The sequence below is a fragment of the Benincasa hispida genome, chromosome 9 (genome assembly GCF_009727055.1).
Source record: "Benincasa hispida cultivar B227 chromosome 9, ASM972705v1, whole genome shotgun sequence".
In the NCBI taxonomy this organism is placed as follows: Eukaryota; Viridiplantae; Streptophyta; class Magnoliopsida; order Cucurbitales; family Cucurbitaceae; genus Benincasa; species Benincasa hispida.
This window is the reverse complement of record NC_052357.1, coordinates 75,617,871-75,628,854: the sequence shown is the minus strand read 5'-3', so window position 1 is coordinate 75,628,854 and position 10,984 is coordinate 75,617,871. Positions and strand designations below refer to the sequence as shown.

The window sequence follows — 10,984 nt, the reverse complement described above, 5'->3', positions numbered from 1 at the left end:
TGAAATCTTATACTTCTAATTATTTTTTTAAATAATGAATTTTTAACCTATTATAAATAAATATTATATAATTTTGTTTAAGTTAAAAGTTAGATAGTATAACAATTTTTATTTGTATTATTGTATTTTTTCAACAAAGAAATTTTATATCTAGTACGAAGAGAAAACTTATTCTAGTAATTAAATTATCGAATTAATTTATTAATATTTCAGTATTGTAATATATATAATGCAATCATTTTTATTTTAGTATCATTGTATATCTACTATGAAGTCACAACGAAATGATGCATTGACCGTGTTGCTTACTACTTTCATTCTATTAAATCTTCTACTTTTTTTGCAATTTTTCTAAATTTTTTTACAATTATTTTCTCTAAACTTTGGATCTCATGAAATTATTTTTTGAAGAATGTAAATGCCAATATATATTTTATTTTTCTTTTACACGTGCATCTCACACATACATTGGAAGAATCAGTACACCAATTCAATGTGTGTAATCACCTCCATCCCGAACAAATGCATCCAGTTGGCATCTATTGCATCCTATCTTGAAGAGTTGCGTCTCATCAATATCAATTGCAAAATTGGAAAAGTCACAACCACTATCTTTCAAATGGACACCTACACTCGAAAAGTTACAACAATTCAACAAAGGGCAATATGAAAATTTCTAAAAAAATGCAAGGGCAAAAAGGACAAGCAAAGATTCTCCATACATAACCCCTTTCAATATTATAGAGATAGAGATAATAATAATAATAAATTATGTGAAAAATACTCTTTCAAAAGTTTCAATAGTACTCTTTAACATTTCACAAGAGTACAAATTTTTTTTTTTAATAGAAAAGTTTGCCACGTGGCAACTTACGATCGAACACTTAATGAGTTGTACAAAGATAAATGCAACTTGAGATGTATTCAAGTATTTTTCATTTTATATATGTTTCAAAATCACTATTGACATAAAAATCTATTACAATTTTAACCAAAGATTAGAATATCAAACAATGTGACAAGTGAACCAAAATAAGAAAAAGCATGAACACAACCACAATATCTTAAGCGACTCACTGTAGCACCTATTTCAAGTCTAAACAAATGATAGATGACATCTATAAAAGGTAACGATATTGCAAGCCCTAGAAAAATGAGAATATTTTAAATTTTTTGCAAGTAAACGGGTAAAAATTGAGTCTCATTGTCATATAATTAGGTACACGTACCCTCTTTATACTTAAAGAAGTTGTGGAAACCCATTTTCCTTTTTCTTCTTTTTCAGTTATCGTCTACGGGCAGGTCTACGGTATGATCAACTGTGTCAGAAAGAGAGAGGGAATAATGGTCAATGGTCAATGGTCATTTGATAATATGGTCACCACTATAAGCAGTCCGCACCTCCACCGTTAAAATAATATATACGGCATTATTTAATTAACTTACCTTCATCGGATCCGAAAAATTTATTTGATTTCGTTTCAAGAATGGGTTGAATTTTCCGTCGGTGGCTTCTGCAGAAAAAAATGACCAAACTTATTAATCTGTCTAAATTCTAAACCCTTAAAAAGAAAATAAAAAACCAACGTTGCATGAGAATTGGAATATTCAATAAGTCAGTTTGACGACACCAAACCAAGACAACCGAAGCCATTGGTGCGTGGATCCCACGCGCTTCACCTGCGAGTAGAGAATAGGGTTAATGTTAAAGAAGACATTGCCGTCGTGGCAAAGCAAAAGAAAAGACAAACAGACAAACCGAGATATTCTTCAGAAGACCCGCCGCGACCCCCGCAATCAATGTTAGAGTGCGCGTCCGACGTGGCATGTTTTTTTTTAGGGTCCAGTCCAATTCTTCTTCTTCTTCTTCTTCTTCTTCGAGTGCTTTCCCCCCTTTTTGCTTTGCTTAGAGGAGAAAAATGGAAATGGCCAAATGGGTTAGCTGAGAATAGAGAGAAAGAGAGAGAGAAACGAACCCACAAGTTGCAGAAGCAGAGGATGATGGAGTGGCAGAACCAGAACCAGCAGCAACAGAACCAAACTGAGCAATTGCAAATGCAAATGCAGGTGGAGCAATTGAGCAACGCCGATGGAGTTAGTGGCCTCTATGTCAAGGTGATGACCGATGAGCAAATGGAGCTTCTCAGGCAGCAGATCTCTGTCTATGCTTCCATTTGTGAGCAGCTTGTCGAGATGCACAAGGCAATCACCGCCCAGCAGGACCTTGCGGGTCTCTTTCATTTCTTATCTATCTGCATTATTCTTCTTATTGATTCTCCGTTTCATCTTCATTTGTTTGGACCTACAAGAATAGTTCTTTCTGTTAGATCTACTTGTCGTATGGGAAGTGAACTGTAAGACTAAATCTGGGTTGTAGAAATATCCTCCTCTGTTTCTGTTCTGTTAATTGATTAAACTTTAATATTACCTGTTCTGTTTGCTGCAAACTAGAATTGTAAGATTAAGCGGGACTCTTGCTGTTTGTTTCATCATCAGAACCATCAAATTGTCTTTCCTATTTTTTAATGCCTTTGATGCTCCAACATGACCATAGAAATAGACTCCTTTGGAAAATGAATTTTGCTCCTTAAACAGCTTTGATGCTTTCTGGTTTTCAGGAATGAGGCTTGGGAATCTTTACTGTGATCCAATAATGGCATCTGCTGCTGGTCACAAGATAACTGCCAGGCAGAGGTGGACGCCTACGCCTGTGCAGCTTCAAATTCTTGAGCAGATCTTTGATGAGGGCAATGGAACCCCAAGCAAGCAGAAGATCAAGGATATAACTCTACAGCTGACACAACATGGTCAAATTTCAGAAGCAAACGTTTATAATTGGTTTCAGAACAGAAGGGCTCGTTCAAAAAGAAAGCAAGCAAATTCAGTACCAAGTAATGCAGACTCAGAACCAGAGACAGAAGTTGATTCTCCAAAGGAGAAAAAGACTAAACCAGAAACCTTCCAAACTTACGAACACTTCGTTCCGAAGTCAGGCAACATATACTCTCAGAGAACTGATTTAAGTACTGAAATACATTCCTTTGACGTACAGTCGAATAAAGGGGAGCCCATGTTTCAGTCTTTCGGATCTGGTCATATCAGTCAGATGACTCCAATACAGAATCATAGTATGTCAATCACTGTCTTTCCAAGAGTTAAAAATTTGAGCATTTTTTAGATTTTCTTCATCGAAGCATTTCACAATGCAGCAATTATATATTTGAGTATCCTGAATCAAACATATAGATATATGCATATTTGAATCTCCTGGCATCTCTGAATAATTTGTTACTTTCTAATTCAACTTGTCAATGTGTAGGAAATAATCTGTCGAATGATAAAATGAACGTGCCAGATTACTCTCCTTACACTCCTTGTGAAGGATATCACTTGGTCGAGTGATGCTTCTATCATTCCGCTGATGTGCTTGTCTGCTTGTCCTGAAGCTCATCCTGGAGGAATGTGCACTGACATAGTAAATATTATACTGCATGTAAAAGGAATTCAAATTTTGAAAATGCTTGTAAGGCATTTTATATACGTGGTTATGAATTATATAGCTTACTGTACTGCTTTAAACCAATTTTTGAAGGATTTGATTAAATACGTTATTACTTTTTGGTACAAAAGTGTTGTTTTCCTGCAATTTTGGTTATTCCCTTGATTGAGCTTGAATGATGATTAATTTTGCACCTGAGACGTAACAGACTGTCAACTCACCTAATCCCTGCAAGTGAATTATAAACAAAATGGTAACATCGTTAGTTTGTAACCAATGAATTTATAACGGAAACCGACCTTGTATTTGACTCGTCTCCCTGAGAAGTTGATTTGTGTTCCAAGTACTGCAAAATGTTGTAGAACTCAAACAGTTGCGTCTGATGAATTAACTAGCCAAATGGCTAGAAAATAGTACATAATGCAACGTCTTCCAGAATAATGATCATTGTTCACGGAAAAAGTTTTTTTGTTTTTTTTTCTTAATGAAAAAGATCATTTACAAGAGATCATGAAGGTAAACCCGAAACACTAAATTCACAAACCTTCCAATTTGAGTGCAACAATCATACCCTCGATGGGTCATGGAAGTTATCTAACACTATTGTTAGTTGGGATCTACAATGCTATCCTATCTAAAACAGCATGACGCATGACAAAACAATTGTTAAACTATACAGAGGGCTTCACAACCTGGATACAAATGATCGAGATAAATATGCAGTCAACTTTACAATTGTAGTATAAATGAACATAGATTAAGAGATTCTTTTGTCCAGACACACCGACGCTTCCACCTTAGCTGCATTCTTTGAATGATGAGTTTGACCAAGAGAAATGGCCAGATCTCCCATTATAGCACCACGTAAACATCCAGGCAATCTTATTAGTTTGGACTACTGCCCAGGACTGTTGTTAAATTAAGCCAAGCAGAATGAGTCTTGATGAGTACTTCTATGAAGTTCCTTTCCTTCTGACTTTCGATTTAGTAGATCTCCAGCAACCTGAGGTTAGCGGGCTAGGGGAGTACGAAAAATTTTCAATGGGTTCCATGACGGCAAACTTATTCTTGGCTAAGCTACTAACGGGTGATAATTCCTGCAATAGAATTTGGAAATCATGATGAGCCATCATACTGATTTTAATTCACGCCAGTCACTAGTCAATTAACTTTAATTTGTCATCAAAATTCTCTTCTAACAAGTATACTTTTCCCCATCAAGACATGAATTTCTGGTCATCTGACGTGTCATTTTCATACGAAAAATTAAATCACAATCGTTTACCTTGTTTACTGAAGCCTTTCCTGTATCAGCTTTTAGGTCTTGGATCTCCAAACACTCCAAGTAAAACATCACCTGCAAAATGATCAGACGAGAAATGTAACAAAAGAAAATAGTGGATAAAACTGTCATGATATAGTTTGAGATGTTGTAACACAAAAAAATAGTAATTAAAAAAAATAAAAATAATAAATCAATATTCATCTTCATCAAATTTTAGAAGAATTGAATAACACGTACTTTATTAAGTAACTGAATATTTGATGCATCAGTCGCCATGATCTGTACACCAATACAATTGTCAGTGCAACAGAAGGGGCAAAAGACACAATTGTATACGCAACCATCCTCCTCACTCCAGATACCACGTCCTGAATCTTTTGAAGACCTAACTAGGACCTTCTGGTTAACAAACATGATGTCTGTAATAATAAGCAGTACACTTGTTGGCGAATTGGCAGTTTGAGCTTTCAACCTTTCTTTATATATCGATATTAAATGTGTTTTTGATGATACAGTAAATGAGCACGTTATGTTTAAATGGTTCTCTGGGCGACCAAGTGGGCTTCTGCAAAGTGCACAAGACAGATGCAACTTTTTGTCCATTGGAAGGCCAGAAGACAGACAAACAGGAATAGTGTCATTTAGCTTGAGCATTTGGGTGACATTTAAACTCTTCTTCTTTTCTGTAAGAAGAATTTCATAACTGGTATCTTTTGGGCTAGTCAAATTTCCGCTGATTATTGAGCTTCTGTCCACACTGTTGCATTCAGAATTTTTGGTTTCAGGATCAGCAACAAACTCTTCTTGAGCAAGTTTCGCAATAGTTAAACCGATGGACTTCCTCCTTTTCTGGGTATGAGAGTTTACACTCATATTCAAAGAAGATTCTGTATCTCGTGTAACGCTGTAGGCATTTGCAGCTACATTTCTTTCAGGTGTATGAAGAATTGAACTTTCAGTTGTAAGAGGAGATCTTGTTGATTTGATTAAAGGTAATGAATGATAAGATAATTGATCAGAAAATTCAGAAGAGGCCTCAATTACGGTTGAAGTCGATCTTTCATCTTTGGAGTCTCCTGGACTAGTGGTGCCTCCAATACCAACACAAGGAGTCTCCAGCGCAATCGGTGAATCTGGAACTTCAAGGACGGTATTCATAGATAGAAACTCATGGTTCCTGCAATAAGCAGTGGTTCAAGACCATTGCAAATGAAAAAGGAATACTGATTGCTGCGTAGGGAGATAAGAAGAACATCAAATTTATAGAGGCGTGATATGACAACTAATCAACCTTCTGATTACAGTTCCTGTACAAACGTTGTTAGTGTTAAATCAAATTATGCACCAACATGGAAAAGCTAATGAATTTTCAGCTTTCCATAGGGCATGCCGTAAAAACCTTTAGCAAATGGAGTCCATGTTTACCTCGTTTCTGTTTCAATGCTGCACTCCACATCAATTATACAGTTTTTCGCATCTTCGTGAGCCTGAAATTAAGCTTGCCGTTATTAGCAACTAGAAATTTCGATCGAGAAAAATAGGTATCATACTTCATGATTTTAGTACTAACTTTCTGCCCACGATAATTTAACTTGTCAAATTTCTCTATCTTCTTTCTTCTACAACTACTTGGGCAGGTAGAAGTAATGTGCTCCTCATTCTCAGACTTCGGCAATTCACTTTCTGTGTTGGTGCTAATGCGCCCCTAAGATGAAGCCCAACAATAATTTACGTGTCTCACTGGCTGACCCTAAGTATGTAAAGGAAGAAAATAACAGAGAAGAAGAAAGGAAAATATGTTCCAGACCTTAATGTGGCTGAAAAAGTATTTCAGCTCCTCCATAGACTGTTCAAAGTTATCAAATTGTTTAATGGATTTTCTTAGCCACTTTGAAATGTACGTCCTGTTCCTCTCTTCCTGGAAACGCTCGTCTATTTACCCAAAAAGAAAGAAAGGGTAAAAAAACAATGGGAGATTTGTGCATAAAATAAGCTCATGAGTCTACCATAGAAACTACTTTAAGAATGACAAGGAAATTTTAGATTTATTATCATGAATATAGAAAAAAACAATATCGAAATCACAAAACTAGCTAAAATGTTACGGCCAAGGAATGGCAGCTTCCAAGCAAGTTTTGGAAGAATTCTGTTCGAGTTAAATAGGTTGATTTCTTCCTCTACCCAGCACAAACAATCATATGCATACATACAAAATTAGTGATTTAACCAATGAAAGCTCGTATCTTTAATAGGCAATGGAACAAGTGACATTAAAGCAATTATTACCTAATAGCACAATGGCACCATAATCAAACTTGTGTCGAATACAACGTCCTGCAGAAAGAAATTGTTGCAAAATATAACAAGGTTATTTGCATGATGCCACTCCACATAAGAACCAAGAAAGTGGAGAGAAATGAGAACAGCTAGAAGTAATACCTGCAGCTTGATTTAAAGCTCGGAAAGCCTGTTGACAATACCACTCATTTCCACTTAAAAGGTTTTTGGACATTTTATATGTGTCATTGAACTTTTTCTTCAACGCAACTTGAATATCATTTCTGAAAGGAATTATAAAGAAATAATCAAAATATAGTATAGTACATTTTTTCCAAAAATAAAGTAAAGATGAAGTTCTTACATATTTGGAAATGGAATACCAACTATTATCTGAATGTGTTAGTTAAGAATTTCTATAAATAAACAAATGAAAATCAAATATTCAAGTTCACTGACACTGACTTCATGACTTACAGGTCCAATTCATTCGTAATATGATCTTTTTTTTTAATAATGTAAACAACTGCTTTCATAGAGAAAAAATGAAAGAAAATGTAAACACTGACTCCAGGATCTAAGGCAATCCCCAACAAAAGGAAAGGTAGATGATGTTTAAAAGAGGAAAGGATACAACCACTCTAGCATTATCATCAGAAAAGTCTATTCCTTCTGAAACCTGCAAGCACAACAAAGCAATTTAGGATATGCAAATTACATCATAACATCAACTTATTGGATCTTTTTATTTTAAGAAAATCTTATTGGATCATTTAATGTTGTAGTTTTTGTTGAATATGGGAAATCACCTCTTACCTTATACATATGGTTTTATTCCCTGTAATTTGGGTTTACTTTTATTCTTTCCATATGTACATTTTTTGACTGTTATAAGGTTTTCCTTAATTAGCTATCATAGGTGTATATATAAGGGATGCTCCCTCTTGTAAAATTATCAAAAAAGAAATATAGAAAAGTTATGTATTACAACATGGTATCAGAGCCAACTCTATGAATCTTTTCTATAGGTTTCACGTCCGAAACCCTAGAAAAGAAAACAGAAAACCTCAAACATACCTAGTAGCTCCATCGATTCCTTGCGTGAAGCTTCATGTCCGAAGAAAAACACATTAAACCCAGCCAACAATCCGAAAATCTGAGAACAAAATCTTCGACCAACGATTCATAGCCGAAACACATTCTCTAAAGCAAAAACGTTCATCCGACGACCACGAACACGTTCATCAACCGAAAGTCATCGATCGTGGGTGCCGATTCCCGAAAGTCTCATCTCCGATCGTGAGTAGTCGCGGATCGTGGGTGGAGATCGCCGAAAACGAAATTGCGGCAGCATCATCGACGAAACCTCGAGGGAACGGGTTAAGTTGATCCGGGTCGTGCGAACGAAGTCGGGTCAAAACCGGGTCAACGCCTTCTGGGTCGGATCGGGTTGACGGAACCGCGAGTGAACGGGTCAAAAACTGCACGGATCGTGTGAATGAAGTCGGGCCTAACCGGGTCGGAGTCTTCTGGGTCAGATCGGGTGAAATCTCGGGTCTGGACAATTTTTTTATCAATTTTTTATCCTTTTTTTTCCCTTTTTCCTATTTCCTGCTTAATTAATTATTTTGCCAATCAACAATCTTTTATGGCATCCATAAATTCTAACAATACTGAAGGGACCGTACTTCCAATTACTAATCACAAATTAAATGGAAGGAATTACCTACTTTGGTCACAATCAGTTATGATGTTCATATGTGGAAAAGGAAAGGAAGATTACCTGTCAAGCAAAAATCCTATCCCAGACCAAGCTGATCAAAGATACAAGACATGGAAAGCGGAAAATAATATGGTTATGTCATGGCTAATCAACTCCATGACGACAGAGATTGGTGAAGGTTTTTTACTCTTCCCAACTGCAAACGAAATCTGGGAAGCAGCTCGTGAAACTTATTCTAACCAAGAAAATATTGCAGAGTCATTTGAAATTGAAGACAAAATTCATGAGCTACGGCAAGGGAATATGCAAGTCACTCACTATTTTACTCAACTATCTCGACATTGGCAGCAACTGGACGTATTTGAAAGCCATAAGTGGGAATGCGCTGCAGATAAAGCTACATTCAAAAAGATAGTTGAAAAGAAACGAGTGTTCAAATTTCTGCTTGGCCTTAATAAAGAACTCGATGAGGTACGTGGTAGAATCTTAGCTATTAAACCATTACCTAACATCAAAGAAGTTTTTGCAGAAGTGAGAAGAGAAGAAAACAGGAAGAAACTAATGTTAGGAGTGACTGCCAGTTCAGAATCTGAAGGATCAGCCTTACTTACTCGAAACCTTGGTAATGAGGTACGTACAAATACTCATGATAACCGTTACAATCGAAACCAGAACTACACAGGAACTGAGGATCGACAACGAAAACCAAGATCATGATGTGAACACTGTAAAAAACTAGGACACACTAAAGAAGTGTGTTGGGATATTCATGGAAAACCTCCAGATTGGAAGCCCAACAAAGGTATAGGAGACAGACATGGAAAGGCCTATCAAGCAAGTACATCATTAGAAGGTAGCGTCAACCCTGAATATAATGTGTTTACTAAGGAGCAGTTGGACCTTCTCCAAAAACTATTCGACCAACTGAAACCTACTCAAAAAAACATCAAAAACCAGCGTAGGAACAATGGTACAATCAGGTAACTTTCAATTGTAGTACTTGGATTATTGACTCTGGTGCATCAGATCACATGACAGGTGACATCTCACTTTTAACTAACTACACACATTGTAATAGTCAAATTACTGTAAAGATTGCCGATGGTACCTATTCTAAAGTAATGGGAACTAGAAATGTGTTTGTATCTAAAGATCTAGTATTAGAAAATGTGTTGCATGTCCCAAATCTTAAATGCAATCTTCTTTCCATAAGCAAACTAACGTTTATGAAAAACTGCAGTGCAACTTTCTACTCACATAATTGAATATTTCAAGATTTGAATTCGGGGAAGATGATTGGCAATGCTAAGGAAACCTCGGGTCTCTACATACTAAATGCTCTTAAGCCTCAAGTCAAGGAGTTAGGTCTTAGCAAATCTCGTTTTATTTCTAAAAACTATTATAATAGTACATCTAGTTCATCTAATTTTATTGTCTTTAAAAATGATTATGTTAGTACATCTACTTTTGTTGCTTCTAAAGAAAATTATGATAGTACAGTAATGTAATGGCATAATCGTTTAGGACATCCCAATTTTCTATATTTAAAACGAATGTTTCTAGATATTTTCAATAAAAGTTCTCAGGTGTTTCAATGTGAGTCTTGTGAAAGGGCAAAGTTGGCTCGATCCTTATATCCGGTAAGCGCATATAAACCCTCTTATCCCTTTTCTATGATGCATAGTGATGTTTGGGGACCTAGTAGAGTTCAGAATGTAACAGGAGCTAAATAGTTTGTTTCATTTATCGATGATCACACTAGACTTACTTTGGTGTTTTTAATGAAAGAAAAATCTGAAGTTACTTCCATATTCCAGAATCTGTTTGCCATGATTTTCAATCTCTTTAATACCAAAATCCAAATTCTTCACACTGACAATGCTAAGGATTATTTTAACACTTCCTTGAAAAATTTTCTAAACGAAAAAGGTATTGCCCACCTGAGTACATGTCCTAACACTCCCCAGCAAAATGGAATTGCGGAGAGAAAAAACAAACACCTCCTAGAAGTTTCTAGAGCTTTAATGTGTCACGCTAATACCCCCCACCTTTTTTGGGGAGAAGCGGTTCTAACAGCCACCTACCTTATTAATAGAATGCCCTCTCGAATATTAGGCTTCAAAACTCCCTTACAAAAACTTAAGGAAGTATTTCCACATGATAAATTATTTTCTCAAGTCCCTTTAAAAATATTTGGTTG

General features: G+C 36.0%; 2 protein-coding genes and 1 long non-coding RNA gene across 4 annotated transcripts in view; 1 reads left to right on the top strand and 2 right to left on the bottom strand.

Moving 5' to 3' along the window:
* Window positions 1–333: 333 nt before the first annotated feature.
* On the bottom strand, window positions 334–1,900 carry LOC120085748. The gene is made up of 4 exons (XR_005484025.1): window positions 1,760–1,900; window positions 1,447–1,680; window positions 1,230–1,319; window positions 334–627 (listed from the first exon to the last, which is right to left on the bottom strand). It is a non-coding gene; the product is annotated as an uncharacterized LOC120085748 (long non-coding RNA).
* LOC120085747 (WUSCHEL-related homeobox 8-like) lies at window positions 1,788–3,629 on the top strand. Its single transcript, XM_039041929.1, has 3 exons — window positions 1,788–2,230; window positions 2,619–3,128; window positions 3,320–3,629. The coding sequence occupies exons 1-3, from the start codon at window positions 1,801–1,803 to the stop codon at window positions 3,400–3,402; spliced, it is 1,023 nt and encodes a 340-aa protein (XP_038897857.1). The 5' UTR covers window positions 1,788–1,800; the 3' UTR covers window positions 3,403–3,629.
* A 231-nt stretch (window positions 3,630–3,860) lies between these two features.
* Window positions 3,861–10,984, bottom strand: part of LOC120085746 (Fanconi anemia group J protein homolog) — a 30,342-nt gene continuing 23,218 nt past the window's right edge. For both annotated transcript variants that reach the window (XM_039041927.1, XM_039041928.1), the window contains 10 exons: window positions 7,696–7,740; window positions 7,426–7,454; window positions 7,224–7,345; window positions 7,071–7,118; window positions 6,592–6,716; window positions 6,355–6,489; window positions 6,210–6,271; window positions 5,022–5,961; window positions 4,785–4,856; window positions 3,861–4,596 (listed from right to left, as the gene is read on the bottom strand). In XM_039041927.1, the coding sequence (XP_038897855.1) occupies window positions 4,453–4,596; window positions 4,785–4,856; window positions 5,022–5,961; window positions 6,210–6,271; window positions 6,355–6,489; window positions 6,592–6,716; window positions 7,071–7,118; window positions 7,224–7,345; window positions 7,426–7,454; window positions 7,696–7,740 (1,722 nt within the window). In that variant the 3' untranslated portion in view covers window positions 3,861–4,452. The remainder of the gene's footprint in view (window positions 4,597–4,784; window positions 4,857–5,021; window positions 5,962–6,209; window positions 6,272–6,354; window positions 6,490–6,591; window positions 6,717–7,070; window positions 7,119–7,223; window positions 7,346–7,425; window positions 7,455–7,695; window positions 7,741–10,984) is intronic.